This window comes from Elephantulus edwardii, unplaced genomic scaffold (genome assembly GCF_000299155.1).
Source record: "Elephantulus edwardii isolate Elephantulus edwardi_28Jun2011 unplaced genomic scaffold, EleEdw1.0 scaffold00362, whole genome shotgun sequence".
NCBI lineage: Eukaryota > Metazoa > Chordata > Mammalia > Macroscelidea > Macroscelididae > Elephantulus > Elephantulus edwardii.
In genome coordinates this window covers 1050208-1067409 of record NW_006400112.1, presented here as the reverse complement: position 1 = coordinate 1067409, position 17202 = coordinate 1050208, and the positions used below count along the sequence as shown (strand labels likewise).

At 38.9% G+C, this 17202-nt stretch overlaps 1 protein-coding gene across 1 annotated transcript in view; it reads right to left on the bottom strand.

Annotated features, from left to right (window-relative positions):
* The window catches only part of AKAP10 (A kinase (PRKA) anchor protein 10), a 194015-nt gene that overhangs the window by 148452 nt on the left and 28361 nt on the right, over nucleotides 1–17202 (bottom strand). The window contains exons 2-3 of the mRNA XM_006902055.1: nucleotides 12746–12769; nucleotides 10185–10388 (exon numbers count right to left, since the gene is read on the bottom strand). Of these exons, the coding sequence (XP_006902117.1) occupies nucleotides 10185–10388; nucleotides 12746–12769 (228 nt within the window). The remainder of the gene's footprint in view (nucleotides 1–10184; nucleotides 10389–12745; nucleotides 12770–17202) is intronic.

Here is a 17202-nt window from a genome sequence, read left to right as displayed (position 1 = left end):
GTACACCCTTCCCAATTTTGAACCATGCAGTGTTACCCTGCTCTGTTCTGACTACTGCCTCTTGGTCCAAGCATAGGTTTCGCATTAGCACAATTAAATGTTCTGGGATAACCATTCTTCTCAGAGTCAGCCACAGTTTGTTATGATCCACACAGTCAAATGCCTTTGCATAATCAATGATAGACATTCTTCTGGTATTCTCTGCTTTCAGCCAAGATCCATCTAACATCAGCAGCAATATGGTTACACAATTTTTTTACTATTGTCATAAATGTGAAATATCAGATAATGAGGCAGAAAGAAGACACACGTATTTTTAGATATTTTCTTTGTGGCTACCATAGGGATCATATTTAATATCTTATCTTTACAGCAATTGAGATTAAAGTGATTTAACTTCAATAGCACAGAAAAACTTTTTATAATGCTTCCCCGTCTTTTACTACTATTGAAAAAAAAATTGCATACTGGTGGTGAGAAACTGGACTGCAATCACGAAGGCACAAGTTTCAAATCCATCAGCTTCTCTGCTGAAAAAGGATGGCCAGTCACCTCCTGGGTGATTAAACTGCCTCTGAGTACACAACTGGAGGGTCAGCTATTGGTTGCTTAAGACTTGATGGTACACAACAACAATATAGGACATGAATAATAAAGGAGCTCTGGTAGCCTAGAAGGTAGGGAGTTACACTGTGTCAACTCAAAGACAGGCGGTTCAAATCCAGCTGTACCTTAGGAGAAAGTTGGGTAATCTCCCACACAATTTACAGCCTCTGAAAATCCACTGGCGGGTCAGCTATGAGTCAGTTATGGCTTAACAGAAGTAAACTAAGTTTCTACCTACTTTCCATTCATGTCTTTCAAATCATGTAGGACTCATAAAAAGTAGTCACAAACTCAAATTACAGTACAATTGGCTTTTATATTTATACATGAGAGTACCTTTCCTGGAGATCTTTTTTCTTTATACAGCTTCAAGTTACTGTCCAGTGTCTTTTCATTCCAATCCAAAAAACTGCCTTTAGCATATTTTGTAGGGAACATTTTATGGTAACAAATGCCCTGAGTTTTTTCTTTCTCTGGGAATGTTTTACTGTTGCCCTCATTTTTTCAGGGAAGTTTTGCCAGGTAAGAATTCTCAGTTGATAGCTGTTTAATTTCAGCATTTAAATGTCATCCCACTGTCTTCTAGGCTCCAAAGTTTCTGTGGAAAAATGAGTGTTAAATCTTAAATGTATGTGACAATTTATTTCCTTTTACTTTGGTATTTAAATATTACTATGTTTTTGTGTGTATCTTTGTAACTTCATCTGGTAAGAGTTTATAGTCTTGGAAGTGTAGATTTATGTTTCTCATCAAATTTAGGACCTTTTCGGTCATTATTTCTTCCAAGATTCTTTCTCTTTTCCTTCTAAGACTATCATAAAGTGGATTTTCTGATGGTTTCCCACAAGTCCCTCAGGCACTATTCACCTTCAATATTTTTTTTTAAATTCTTCATACTTTAGTTATATAATTTGGTTACTTCAGCCTCTGTCTTATAATTCTTTGTTAATATTCTCATTTTGCTCATTTATCATTGTCCTGATTTCATTTAGTTACTATTTTTCTTTGCTCCATCTGCTCTGTGTGAAAAAAGAGGAACAATTTTCTCCCATGCAATTTATAGCCTTAGAAAACCCACTGGATGTGAGCTATGAGTTGATTTTGGCTCAAAAATATACAACAATCATGGCATCATGAGCATATTAATATTTGATTGTCCTTAACTAATAATTTCATCATTGAGGTTTCTGTAGGAGTTTCTCCTTTGTATTCTTTTAACAATGCCATTCTTCCTGTTTCTTTTTGTTGAAAATAGATGTTTAAATATTATAATATTAATTATAACTAATTATAATTATTGTTTCTGATAATAAAATTTTTCCTCTTTATATATTTTCTGTTTTGTTCTTGCCTTTTTAAAAAAAATTGCTGATGACTAGAGTATCCCATTTGTTCAGTGACTTACTGTGGTATTAGCCTAAAAGTTCACTTTTTTTAGCCATTACAGTTACCCACTCTGGCTACCAGCTACCTTAAGTGCAGCAGACACGTGGTCTTGCAAACCATAAACAACTATGGGACAAGGATAAGAGAATGAGTGCATTTTCACACACAGGGCAACAAGACTTGAGGCGAGCACAACTTAATGGTGGCAAGATTTGAGGGAGACTAAAACAACATCCAGCTGAGAAAGACTGTGGTGACGGTGGTAGAGACACTGTGGAATTGCTATGGAGAAACTGTGGCAAGGTGTAACTTGAGGCTTCTTGCATTTGTGCTGGCCACAGTTAAAGGTTTTTGCTATTTTTGTTGGATGCTTTAATGAGAATATGACTTACAACTGCTCTGAGGCAAACCTTGCTGGGTGATTTAGATTTGACTGCTGAACTAAAACTAGAGCCTGGAACTGTGCCTTGGAACCTGGGCTAAAAATGGACTTGTATTGGGTGACATTCTTTGCCTCCCCCACTCTTCAACTCCCTTCTCTAATAAACCCCACTGTTAGTACCATTATCTATGAGTCTGTAAGTCAGCAAGGAATAAACAGACCTCTCACTGCTGCTGACTCTAGAGATAGACCAAGGCAAAAGAATAAAGTGAATTTCAGGTAATTTCTAATGAAACATTTGCTCAGAGCAAGAGTATACGTTTCTTAATTCCCTCATCTACACTGTATTTTTGGAAACTTTTTCCCCCTAAAAACTCTGACTTCTCCTTAAAGTCTTTATGCCTTATTTTGTGCCCTAACTACATTCCTTAGAAGCAGATAGCTACAACTTTCAGATATAACATAATTTCCTTCCACACTGTATGAACTCAAAGACCTGTCTAGGAAAATACCTTACTTTTAGTCCTTCAGGGAACTCTGGTGGCCTAGTGAGTAAAAAGTTACACTGTTAACTCAATGGTGGTGACTCTGGTGGTTCAAATCCATCAGAAACTAAGAGAAAGAAAAATAATTAATCTTTTCTCAAGAAATTTATAGTCTCTGAAAACTCATTGGAGGGTCAGCTATGAATATGAGGGCGATGAGAATTTTAGTTCTCAGGCAGCCCTAGAGAGGTCAGAACAAACTACTGTTTATAATAAAGTCTGCCTTGATCCATTCAGATAAGACTATGGCTGCTAGTATGTCAATAAGTGACACTGCTTCTGAAAGATGATCACAATGGGCTGGAACGCAGGTGAAAAAAACTGCTTTCCTTTTATATACATCTTTTACTTCTTTCAGCATACATTCAGTTCTGCAAACTTTTCACCAATATTTAGAGTTTTGGCAAAAATAGCTGTCAGTTTCTATTTTTTTTTTTTCTTTTGGTGTAATGTAGATTGAGGTAGAACAGATGTTTTCGGAAAAAGTAAGGGACTCTAGCATGGTTTAAAATCAAGAAAAGCATGTAGCAACATTGTATGCTTTATATCTATCCAATCTGTATGCTGAACAAGATAAGAGAGACTGGACTTTATGAAGAGGACTATGGCATGAGAATTGGAAGAAGACTCATCAACAAACTGCATTAAGGAGATACCAGAATCTTGTTTGCCAAAAATGCATAAGACTTGTAATTATTGCTGCAGAAGATCAAAGACTACAACTGTCAATATAGATTACATTTCAATCCATTATGAAAACTAAAATACTCACCAGTGAGCCAACAAGCAACATCATGATAGATGAAGAAGAGACTGAAGTTGTCAACAATTTCACTTTGCTTGGCTCCACAATCAACACACTTGGCACCAGCAGTCAAGAAATCAAAATGTATTGCATTGGGTAAATCTGCTGTCAAGTACCTCTCTAAGGCACTTGACATCAAAGAGCAATGATGTCAGCTTAAAGACTAAGGTACACCTGATTAAAATCTTTACAATGGCATGTTATGTGTCTCAAATTTGGAATATGACTAAGGATGACAGAAGAATTGATGCCTTAAAATTGTAGTGTTGGAGAAGAGTATTGAATATCCCATGGACTTCCAAAAGAACAGATACATCTTGGAGGAAGTACAGCCTAAGTACTCCTTGGAGCAAGGATAGTGAAGCTTCATCTCACATATATTGAGCACACTGTCAGGAGGAGCTGATCATGGGAAAAGGGCACCATACTTGGAAAGGTGGAGGGTTAGGGTAGAGAGGTCCATCCTCAAAGAAATAGACTGACACAAAGAAATAGACCGACACAAAGAAATAGACTGACACAATGTCTGTAATAACTGGTTCAAGTATATCAGAGATGACGAGATGGCACAGATAGTCAAGGTTCATATCTGCTGATCACAGGGGAGTCAACTCAACGGCACCTACCACCTACAGAATGAGGAGAGTATGCTGCTGCTTACACCACTATCTGCTTCAAATCAAGGCTTTTCTTAAAATACCTTAAATGTATAATTTTTTTAAATTAAAGAAGACTTGTATCATTATTTTTGCTGAAATTCTTATTGCCAGTACTAACTTATTTCTGTCAATATCACTTCCACAATGTAGAAAATCTTGAACTTGCAGAATGAACTTTATTTTTTAATGAAATGCTTTATGTTGACATTATATAGCAGTGAGAAATAATGCAGAGATCCTGTGGCTCTTTCATCTAGACGCTCAAAGGACAATACCCTATCAAACTATGGTACATTATCACAATCAAGATAGTGACATTGTTACAATCTCACTCAAGATTTCTTAATTTGGGAAGATTTCCTTAAAGTTCACACTAATTAAATTAATAGTTTGTATGTCTGAGGTCTGCTGCTTTGTCACCGTTCAGCAGTAATCCTTGTTTGACTACCACAGATTTCATGAACCTGCTGAAAGACATTTAGCTTTTGGTTATTTTTTCATAATGGTGGCATAAATTATAGGTGTAAGATTTCAAACAAATATAAAATTATCATAGTTTTGGGCTCGCTTAGTTTCATTTTACATTATAAAAATATGTAATGCAATTTTATTTTGTGACCAATACACGTTTTGATTACAGTGTATTACTGAATAATCCACTAAAATCCTGACATTCTGGCCTTATGTAGAAAAATGTATCAATAGAGGGACTAAGCCCTGAGATGATCTTTAAATCTTAAATGAATCTGAAGTTTTAAGTTAAACAGTACTGTTGCTACATGCAATTGAGTTGGAAACAACTCACAGGTGACTCTCCAGAGGCTGTAACTGGCACAGGAGAAGCCTGCTTATTGCTCTCCCTTTGAGTCGCTGGTGGATTCAAACTGCCTTCCATTGAGAAGGCAATGCAACTCCTTACCTACTATGCCATATGCTTTTCAAAGCCAAGCAATGTTATTGCCTTTGCTATTGTTGTTATGTGACAGTGAGTCGCTTGTTACTCATAGCAACCCTATGTACAAGAACTCTAAACTGTGCTCTATCCTATGCAAACCTCTCTAACACACTCACTTCCACTATCCCAATCACAGAATCGATCCATTTCCTTGAGGGTCTTCCTCTCCTGCTCTGTCCTTCCACTCTCCCAAACATGATGTCCCTCTCCAAGGACCAGTCTCACCTTGCAACATGCCCAAAGTATGTCAGACCAAGTTTCAGAATCCTGGACTCCAAGGAGCTGTCTGGCTTCACCCTCTCCAGGACAAACCTATTTGTTCTCCTAGCAGTACATGGTATATTCAAAACTCTTCTCCAGAACTATAGCTCAAAGGTATCCTTTCTATAATCCCTAGTCACTCTCAAGCTTTCTGACTCATAGCACGTAATTGCAAAGACTATAGCCAGGATCAGGCACACCTTAGTCTCCAGCCTGACATCATTGCTCTTCAGTACTCTTGAGAGGTCCCTGACAGCTAACTTTCCCAAATGCAATTTGTCTCTTGATTTCCTGGCTGCTGGTACCTAGGGTGTTGGCTGTGGAGCCAAGCAAACTAAAACTGTAAACTATCTCAATCTCGTCACCATCCATACTGATGCTGCCAATTGGTCCAGTGGTGAGAATCTTCGTTTTATTGATATTGCTTCAAGTCCTCCTCAGTTTCAGCAAGCAGGGTTGTGTTATCTGCATAATGCAGGCTGTTGATGACTCTTCCACCAATCCTGATGCCACATTTCTCCTCGTACAGCCCAGTGTCTTGGATGATCTGTTCTGCATACAGATTTAAAAGGTATGGCAACAGAATACATCTCTGGTGGACCCCTTTCTTGATTTTGAACCATGTAGTGTCTCCTTGCTCTGTTCTGATGATTGACTCTTGGCCCAAGTATAGGTTTTGCATAAGCACAATCAAATGTTCTGAGATTCTCATTCTTCTCAGAATCAGCCATAGCTTGTTGTGATCCACCCAGTCAAAAGCCTTTGCATAGTCAATGAAGCACAGAAGGACAATACAGCAACTCTATGACTAACAGATGAGAACCATGCCCTATCCTGTACCATCTTTATCTCTGTTGTGTTCAGCCCACTGTGGTATTCACTGTGCCAATCCATCTCATTGAAGGTCATTCCGCCACTTTTCCTGGAACGCTCTCTCTTTCCAAGGACTAGCTTCTCCTGGAAATATGCCCAAAGCAAGTGAGACAAAGTTTTATCATCCCTGACTCTGAGGAATCAAACAATAGTTTAACTTAAATAAATACCTTCCTTGAGACACTGACACTAGGCTGTATAAGATCAAACTGACAACAACTCAAAAGACAGGACATTTACAGAGCAGTAAGTTTATGTTAATGGAGGAGGAACAACTGGGAAAAGAGACTAGTTGCACAACTTGAAGAATGCAATTACTAACACTGAACAGCACACATGAAAATCATTGAATTGATTGTTCTGCTGTATATTTTCAACCAAACTCAATTAACCATTGACTTCCCCCCATTTTATGATACAGTATTTTACTGTTGTTGTTAGGTGTCACTGAGCTGACTACACTTGAGAGAGACCCTGTGAACAACAGACCTGAACCCTGCCCTGTTTTGTATGATCTCTGTTATGCTCAAGCCCACTGTGGTAGGTAGTCACTGTGTCAATTCATCTTGTGGAGGATCTTTTTCTTTTGCTGAGCCTCTAACTTTCGCAACAAGATGTCTCTCTCTAAGGACTGGTTCTTCCTGTGCAAATATGCTCAAATAAGTGAGATGAAGTTTCATTATGCTTGCCGCTAATGAGAACTTTATTTAGTGAAGAAGTCTGAACTTAATTTGGTGAAGAAATTTGGTTTATATTCAGAAAACAAAAACTTCTTTTTGAGGGGGGTGGTAGACATTATCTTAACACAACAGAGATCATATTCTACATATTACAACGTGATCTATTTTTCAGTTACTATGTCTTGGATATATTTCACCACATCTTCTTTAAATGCTTAAATGGCTAAGCAGTAATCCAAGCTGAGTATTAATTCCATTAAAAATGCACTGCTGTTCAAAGTAAACTCAGATTCACAACAACTCCATAAAAGCAGACTGCCACATCTTTCTCCCATAAAGTGGGTGCTGGGTTTTAATTGATCTTTAGAAGTCAAGTGCTTAACCACTGCATCACCAAGACCCTACTACTCAATTCAAAGTTAGTCATTGCTTTTGAATATTAATCGAGTCATAGCTGACCCTCAAGCAGGTTTTCAGAGGCTGTAAACTACACTAGAGACTTGTCTTTCTTCCACAGAGCAGCTGGTAGATTTGAAATGCCAGAGGGGCCTGGCCTTTTGGCTAGTATAGCATAGTTTCCTAAGGACTAGGCCACCAAAGCCACCTGTTTCTCTACTAAAGGACATTTATGTTGTTAATTTTTTAAAAAAACTATAACATTCACTGTTGTTGTTATGTGCCATCGAGTCGCTTGCAACTCAAAGCGACTCTATGTACAACAACCCTAAACTCTGCTCTGTCCTGTGCCAATTGCACTGTCTCTGACACACCCATCCCGATTACCCCAGTCACTGAATCAATCCACCTCATAGAGGGCCTTCCTCTCCTGCGCTGCCCCCCAACCCTACCAAACATGACCAGTCCTTCCTTACAACAAGTCCAAAGAATGTTAGACGGAGCCTCAGAATCCTTGCCTACAAGGAGCTGCCCGGTTTAACCCTTTCCAGGATGAATCTGTCTGTTTTTCTAGCAGTCGATGGTACCCTCAATACTCTTCTCCAGCACCACAGCTCAAAGGCATCTAGTCTCCTTAGTCATTGTCCAACTCTTTGATGCATAACAAGTGATTGCAAAGACCAGGGCCTGTATCAGATGCACCTTAGTCTCCAGAGAGACACCACTGCTCTTCAGTACTTTGGAGAGGTCCCTAACAGCAGACTTTACATGGTAATACATCTTTTAATTTCCTGGCTATTGGTGCCAAGAGTGTTGACTGTGGAGCCAAGCAAACGAAAGCTGTGAACAATCTCAATCTCTTCACCATCCATCCTGATGCTGCCAATTGGTCCAGTGGTGAGAATCTTTGTCTTCTTGATTTTGAGCCTCAATCCATATTGAAGGTTGCAGTCCTTGACTCTCTGCAACAAGCGCTTCAGGTCCTCCTCAGTTTTAGCAAGCAGGGTTGTGTCATCTGCATAATGCAGTTTAAAAACTATCACATTCATTACTGCAGTAAAACTCAAAGCGCTACTAATGGTTGACCTTTCTTTGGGTTACTGACCTTTGACCCTCCACTGGGTTTCCAAAGCTGTAAACTGCACAAAAGATTGCACATTTTTCTCCCTCAGAACTGCTGGTGGATTCGAATTGCGATAGAAGTATGGCCTTTTAATTAGGCAAACACAAAAGTCATTATGCTCAACAGTTCTTTCAAATCCTTTGTGAAGAAAATGTAAATCTATAAAGTTAGCAGCCAAGTGTTTAATTACTATGAGGTGGCAGCAAAAGCCTTATAAATATTTGAATATCCATCTCTGTTGTACACATGCAGGCATACCTGAAGGCTAAAACAGGGAACGGATGTTCTGCTTAAAATAATTGATAAGTAATTCCAAAGTGCATTAAAATACAAACAAAAAATATCGACCACAAATAAAAGGTCCTCCTCAATTTACACTTCCACTAAATGAGATCAGCGATTTCTCTGAATCTGTAATTAATGCTCAAATTACCAAAGTTTAAACATTTGCTAATTTGTTGGTAAAACACTATATGAATTTGCATTTCTCGGAATATTACTGAAGTGAAAACCATTTTTCATTTATTTCATAGCTATATTATTTTTCTTCTATTGGAAAGAATTAATTTTTAAATATTAGACATTCTTTAGGCTTGGAAGACTCATCAACAACCTTCATTATGCAGATGACACAACCCTGCTTGCTGAAATTGAGGAGGACCTGAAGCACTTGCTTCAGAAGGTCAAGGACTACAGCCTTCAATATGGACTGAAACTCTACATCAAGAAAACAAAGATTCTTATTGGGACAAATGGCAGCATCATGATGGATGGTGAAGAGACTAAGGTGTAAACATCTTTAGTTTGCTTGGCTCCACAATCAACACTCTTGGCATCAGCAGCCAGAAAATTAAAAGGCATGAAAGTCTGCTGTTGGAGACCTCTCCAAAGTTCTAAAAAGCAATGATGTCAGTCTGGAAACTAAGATAAACCTGATCCAGGCCATAATATTCACAACTGCTTGCTATGTGTCAGAAAGCTGGACAATGACTATGGATGATAGAAAGAGAACTGATGCCTTTGAGCTGTGGTGCTGGAGAAGAATACTGAATATACCATAGACTATCAGGAGAACAAACAAGTTAATCATAGAGAAGGTAAAACCAGGCTGCTCCTTGAAGGCAAGGATTAAGGATTCTGACACACTTTGGTAATGTTGCAAGGAAGGACCAGTCCTTGGAGAAGGACATCATGCTTAGAAGAATAGAGTGACAGCAGAAGAGAGGAAGACCCTTGATAAGATGGATTGATTCAGTGACTGGGGTAATGAAGGTATGTGTGTCAGAGACAATACGGTTGGCACAGGATAGAGCAGGTTTCAGGGCTATTGTACATAGGATCACTATGAATTGCAAGTGACTCAACAGCACATAATAAAAAACCACATTCTTTTAATTAAAATATACTTTCTCCAAGGTTCCTTCAAAGAATACTGTTCAGTAACTATAGTTTTACAATATGTACACAAATCCTTCTTCCTACTCCAAGTAAAAAAAAAAAGTGAGTCACTTACCCAGGTCACCAAAATGAGCGGCCTCCATGTGACTTGGCTGCTTCTTAAGCGCTGCTGTCCTACTACTTGAAAAGGAGTCCATGTTGGCAGAAATGGCATTGATTGCAACATGACTTGGTCCTGCAGCCTCCAGCAAGGCATGATCTTTAGTGCTTTTTTGTGGGAAATGTACAGATGTTGAAGCTGTAATTTTTAAGAAGGGGGGAAAGGATGTATTAAAAACTAAACACAACTAGAATGCTTACGAAAATTTTAAGTTTTTTAAAAACTTATTTAAAAGGAGAGGAAAAAATTATGTAAAATCTCTACTAAATAAGAGGTTTTAAAATTTCTCTTAAATAAGTACTTACTGAAGAAAGGTAACTTAACTAAGTAGCTGAAAACTGGAAAGAATAGTCTAATATGACAGCTTTCAAAATTGACCTGTGCTAAAACCAGAACTTGAGAGACCATCAACAACTGTTTCAGTTTAAAACAGAAAATATCAAAAGCCAAGAAACATTCTGAAATGTTTCAGTATTTAATTCTTTCATCTCTCCTCGAGGAGCGAAATTAAAATTGTAAAACAAATGCTTGTGAGGACAAAATCTAGACAATATTCTTCAGAATACTTATTTTTGAAGTAACCCATTTCTTAAGCTAATCAAAATAATTTATGATCAAGGTTCAAATGGCTTCATGATAAAGTATAATTAAATTAAAACAGATTCTCCTTAATAGTTGTTGGTTGATATGTGCCATCCAGTCAGAACTGACTCATGGTTGACCGTTCAGAGTTTTCAGAGGCTGTAAATCACACAAGAAGAGACTGTCCATCTCTCTCCTGTGAAGCACCTAATGGACTCAAACCATCTACCTTAAGGTTGGCAATACAACACCTTACCCACTAGGCCACCAGTGCACCCTTTTCTTTATTAGTCTGGAAAAAAGAAATTTTTATACCATTCTTTTTACTTTTAAAAAGAAGTTCATTACCAATTACAGTAAATGGAAATAATGAAATATGGTCCAAGTACCTCTATAAACTTGCTGGCCTTAAATGAGAATTCTGTCTATGTTTATTTTCCAACACATTTATCAGTCTTGCTTATTTTAAACATCTTTTTAACATTCTGGTTAACTACATTCCTATGTCAGGAAGACAGATATAGCCTATGAGGTAAGAAGTTGCCATGCCAATGTGGTAGTGGATCTACCAACTGTTCACAGGGAGAAAGATGGGCAAGTTCCATCTGAGTTATTTATTACCTCTGAATACGTACTTGAAGGTCAGCTATGAGTTCTGACATGACAGTACCAAACAACAGCAAAACATTTCCCACACCTGTGATGACTATTTCTAAGTAATTAAACTTGTATCTGCAGTCTCCAGGGTACTGAGAAGCAATGATTAGAGACTGAGGTACACCTGATCCAGGTCATGGTCTTTGTAATTATATTTGCTATGCATTACACAGCTGGACAATGACTTAAGATAACAGAAGAATAATTGACACCTTTGAGTTGTGGTGTAGAGAAGAATCTTGAACATAACATGGACTGCCAAGAAAACAAACAGGTCTGTCTTGGAGAAGTTGAAAGCAAATCACTCCTTGGAGGCTAGGATTTTTAAGCTCTGTCTCACACAGGGGGGACCAGTCCTTGGAGAAGGACGTCACCCTTGGAAGGGTGGAGATACAGCACAGAAGAGGAAGACCTTAGATGAAATGGACTGATACAGTAACTGGGGTAAAAAGGGTACGTGTGTCAGAATCAGTGAGACTGGCTCAGAATAGGGCACACTTCAAGGTACACAGGATGGCTATGAGTCAGGAGACTCAATGGCACATAACAACTGCTGTTGTTAATGAACAAATATGGACTTTTTCCAGACCACTGGCCAAGACAGCTGCCCTCCAAATTTCTAAGACTGCCATTTCCCAAGTGAAATAAGTCAATTGGTATCTCCATCCATTCCTGGGGTCTTAATTTTTGCCAATACCTTCAATGCAGCCTTCACTTCCTCCTTCATTATAATTGGCTCCTGTTCATATGGTACCTCCTGAAATTTTGCCCTGTCAATCAATTCTTTCTGGTGCAGTGATTCTGTGTATTCCCTCCATCTTTTGATGTTTCCTGGGTCATTCACTATTATTGCCCACAGCATCTTTCAGTATTTCGACATGAGACTTAAATTTGTTTTCCAGTTCTCTCAGCTTGAGAAATGCAGAGCAAATTCTTCTCTTTTGATTCTCCAATTCCAGCTTTCTGCACCTTTCATTATAAAACGCTGTCCTCTCATCTGCCCTTTGAAATCTTCTGTTTAGCTCTTTGACAGTTTCCTTTTCTTCTGACTTCTCAACGACACTTCAGTGCAATCTTTAGAGTCTTTTCTGACATTTTGATTTTTTTTTCTTTCTCCTCTGTTTCGGTAATGACCTTCTGCTTTTCTTCATGGATGATAACTTTCATATTATCCCACAACTCATCTGGTCTTCTATCATTGATGTTCAATTTCTCAAACCTATTCTTAATATGATCTTGATAGAATTGATTCAATCATATCTTGATTCCTGTGGACTTATTTTCATTTTCTTTGGCCTCAACTTAAACTTGCATGAGTTATTGATGATCTGACCCACAGTCCGCTGCTCGCTCGCCTAGTTTTGAATGCCGATATTGAGTTTCTCCAATGATTTCTTCCATAAATGTAATTAATCTGATTCCTACACAGGCCATCTGGTAAGACCCATGTGTAAAGACATCCTTTGCACATTTTTAAAAAGTTATGTGCAATGACTAAATCATTGTATAAAATACAAAACTGCAAAAATACTTAATTCAAGAATTCCTTTTCCAGCCTCATTTCTGTCACCAAACCCATTACTTTCCAGCAACTATTCCTTCTTCACTGTTTCCTACTTTTGCAGCCCAGTCATCAATTATCATTGGTGCATCCTGACTGCATGCTTGGTCATGTCTAGATTGCAAAATTTGGTAAAAATTCTCAATTCCTTCCTCTTTACTTCTAGATGTAGGAGCGTATATTTGAGCAAAAGTCATGTTAATGGGTCTTCCCTATGTGCATATGGATATCACAGAACTTGACAGTGACATCTGATTATGAATAAAAGCCACTCTTTTGTTTTTCATTCCTTGCATAGTATGTTGTTTTTGTTGTTGTTGCCTTGAGTCAAGCATGACTCATAGCAACCCTATGATATAAGGCCTGAAGGTCCTCTACAACTATCAATATTTATCACAGTTCATAGTGTTTCTGGAGGCATGCTGTTTAAGAAGTGGATGCCACACCTGCTTCATAGTATACCATATGATTACTTGAATCAAAGGGGCCAAAACTGGTCCATCTCATTTCAGTAATGCCTAGCATGTCAATGTTCATGCATTCCATTTCATTTTTAGCAATTTCCAGCTTTCCAACATTGAAGCTATAAATATTCCATTTTCTAATTATTATAATATTAATTTTGAAAGCAGAAGTGGCATCCACTTCCTAAACAAAATGTCTCTGGAAACTCTATGAACTTCAATAAATGTTGATAGTTATACAAAGGCTTCGGGCCTTGTATTCACATTTTATATATTATTCATTATTATTACTTTGGTCAATTCTCCATGTTCATAGAGTTTCCAGAGGCAAGCCATTTCAGAAGTAGATGCCACTCCTGCTTCCAAGCTTGTTTTAATTGCGAAGCTCCAACAAACACTGTCCACCATGGGTAACCATTATTGCATTTGGCACCTCAATGTCAGTGTTTAGCATCACAACAACTACAGCTACCTCTGTACAGCAAAGCACAGACCAACGCTACACCACTTAGAAGAATGTTTGACAAGAAACAATTTAAACCAAGCCTGAGGGTCTGCAGCCTTTGGGCCCTAACTGATTTTTAAATAAGAGGCCTTATCACACTGTCTCACTCCCCTTAGCGAATCGACATTCCACCCTAATGCTCACCAATCCCAGCCAACAAACTTCTGTAGAACCCAGCTCCTGCAGATGGCTTTCAAAATGGATTCCAGCCTCATGCTGCTGACCTCATAGGGTTGCCATAAGTCACACAACTCGATGGCACTAAACAACAGCACCATAGAAAGAGCTCTGTTGGCAGAGTGGACCATGGTGGGTGATTTTAATCTGTGGCCCGCAGGCCTGGTTTAAATTGTTTCTTGTCAGACATTCTTTGAAGTGGTGTAGCATAGCTCTGTGCATTGCTGTATGGAGGTATTTTGTGGTTGGTGTGTAGCTAAACACTGTGACACTGATGTGCCAAATGTGATAATGGTGGTTACCCATGGTGAGCAGTGTTTGGTGAAGCTTCCCAATTAAACGAGCTTGGAAGCAGGAGAGGCATCCACTTCCAAAATGGCTTGCCTCCGGATGTCTATGAACATGAAAAAACAAAACAAAGCAAAACCCCAAAGTTATATAAGTGTTCAGGTCTTTCGTTCATAAAATTGCTAGGAGTCATTTATGACTCGATGGTACTTAACAGTATTATTACCACACTATATATATTAATACCAGTTTGTTATTGGTTTTCCTCTTTTCAACATCCATTTCTTTCTTAACAATATCCAATTTTCCTATGTTTTTCACATTCCAATTTCCAATCACTAATGTCTGCTCAACTCTTCCTTCCTCCTTGTGTTTCCATACTGGAGGGCTCAGTTGTTATATCTGCTAGACTAAGAGTGCTCTATTGTACATAGAGTTTTTGAAGGTCTGCTATTTCAGAAGTGGATGGTCAATCCTTCTTCTTAGTCTGTTTTCATTTGAATGCTCAGATTTAAAACATTATCTGAAAGACAGGCATTTTATGGAAAAGAGCATATCAAAGACATTTCCCAACTGTAGAAATAACCAATATTCAGTGTTGTCCCTGCCCTTGACACGTGTCTTGACCTACCCTGTTCCCTGATCCACCAGCATTCCCTTCTACTCCCACCTACTTCATTCAATACCTACCTCTTCCTATCCACCCTGATGTGATGGCTTATATCTCAAGCTTTCCAGAATTCTGTGATTCCTAAAGCCTCGAGCTGCTGCCATTTTTTTCTGCTGCACCCAGTATCTCCTGAGTTTAGGAGCCGGTAAGTCCAAAAGCCACCTCCTAGTATCAGGAAAGGCTTCCTATCTCAGATGGTTCTGAGGAAAAGTCCTGTATCTCGAACTTCTACTCCAGAATTGACTTCTTGTAGTTTAGGGTCACTTCTCTTCCCCTTGTAGTACACTGTAGTCACAATGGAAGTGTTTCTCCAGGGAGGATGAGATGTTCTGTAGATCTGGTATATATTGTTTTCTTGGCCTGAGGACCATAAGTTCAAGTTAAAGCTATGGAAAGAAAATCAAATCCACAGGAACCAAATCTGACCTTGAGTCTATCTCACCTGAATTTCAAAACCATCTGAGGAAGAGGTTTGAGGCCTTGAACACAAATGAGCAAAGACCAAACAAACTATGGGAGGATACCAAGAATATCATGAACAGAGCAATATGAACAGAGTGAGTAAGACAGTTGGAATTTGAGTGAGAACTGTTATTAAAATAATCAATTTGGGAGCTACGGGAGCAGGGAGCCTTGGCATGGTAGGGGGCGGTATGTAGCCTCGGGGGTGGGGGGGGTGGGCAGTGAGCCTCGGAAGGGGCTAGCAAGCCTTCGGGAGGTACAGCGAGCAGGATAAGCCACGTCAAAGCCCACCTGCCAGGAGCAAGCAGGAAAGCAGAAATCTGAATGAGGTAATAAAGGGACTATCACTGCTGAATGCTGGACCATGTGGAACCCCTCCACCTAACACAGTAGAGAGTGAGACAGCTGGAGCTCAACTGGGGTGGCAGATCCAGTTCTCAAGGGGTAAATCAAAGTTTTCTGGTTTTCCATTCAGGTTCCCACACAACCCCTCCACCCTGCATGGGTCTGCAGGTGCACACATCCTACATACACTCATGTGTGCGCCTTCCCAATTCTCTTCTGGAGCAGTGACTACAGATGAAGAACTGGTTATCACCTCAAGCATGAAAAGCTCTAAGACAGCAATGTCACATAAGAAGCAGGCTACCTCACACCCTAGACAAGCCCAAACCAAGATGTCACGCCCCCAAAAATGACACAGTGTCAATGGATTTCCTCAAGCCAGAAAGTCTGGTGGAACTTTCTGACAAAGAATTTAAAAGAACAATGATTTAATATTTTCAATAGGTGAAAGACAAACTTGAAGAACTACAAGACACAGCAAGCAAAAACCAGGAAGAGCTTAAAACAACCAATCCAAAACAATGCAAACAAATGAGGCAGTATAGAGGTTCTGGAAAAACATGAAACCACAATCCAAAATATGAGATCCTATGTTTCAAATGAAATCAAGATTCATTAATAATAATGGGTGACTGGAATGCAAAAGTTGGGAACAGAGAAGAAGATTCAGTAGTTGGAAAACATGGACTCAGTGACAGAAATGGAGCTGGAGAAAGAATGATTGAATTTTGCACAATCAATGAATTATTCACAGCAAATACGTTTTTTAAGAGACATAAATGCATGTTATATACTTGGATTTCACCTGATGGTATGCATAGGAATCAGATTGATTACATCTGTGGAAAGAACTGCTGGAGAAGCTCAATATTAGCTGTGAAAATTAGGTGAGGAGCTGACTGTGGAACAGACCACCAACTACTCATATGCAAGTTCATGCTGAAGTTGAGGAAAATGAAACCAAATCCATGGGAACCAAAATATGACTTTGAGTCTATCCGACCTGACTTTCAGTACCCTCTCAGGAACAGGTTTGAGGCCTTGAATACTAATGAGCAAAGACCAGACGAGTTGTGGGAGAATATCAAGGGTATCATCCAGGAAGAGTGCAAAAGGTCATTACAAAGACAGAAGAGGGGGGGAAAGACCAAAATGGATGTCAGAAGATACTCTGAAAATTGCACTGGAGCGCAGAGAAGCCAAAGCACAGGGAAGAATTCAAGATACTAAAGAGTTGAATAGAAGATTTCAAAAGGCAGCAT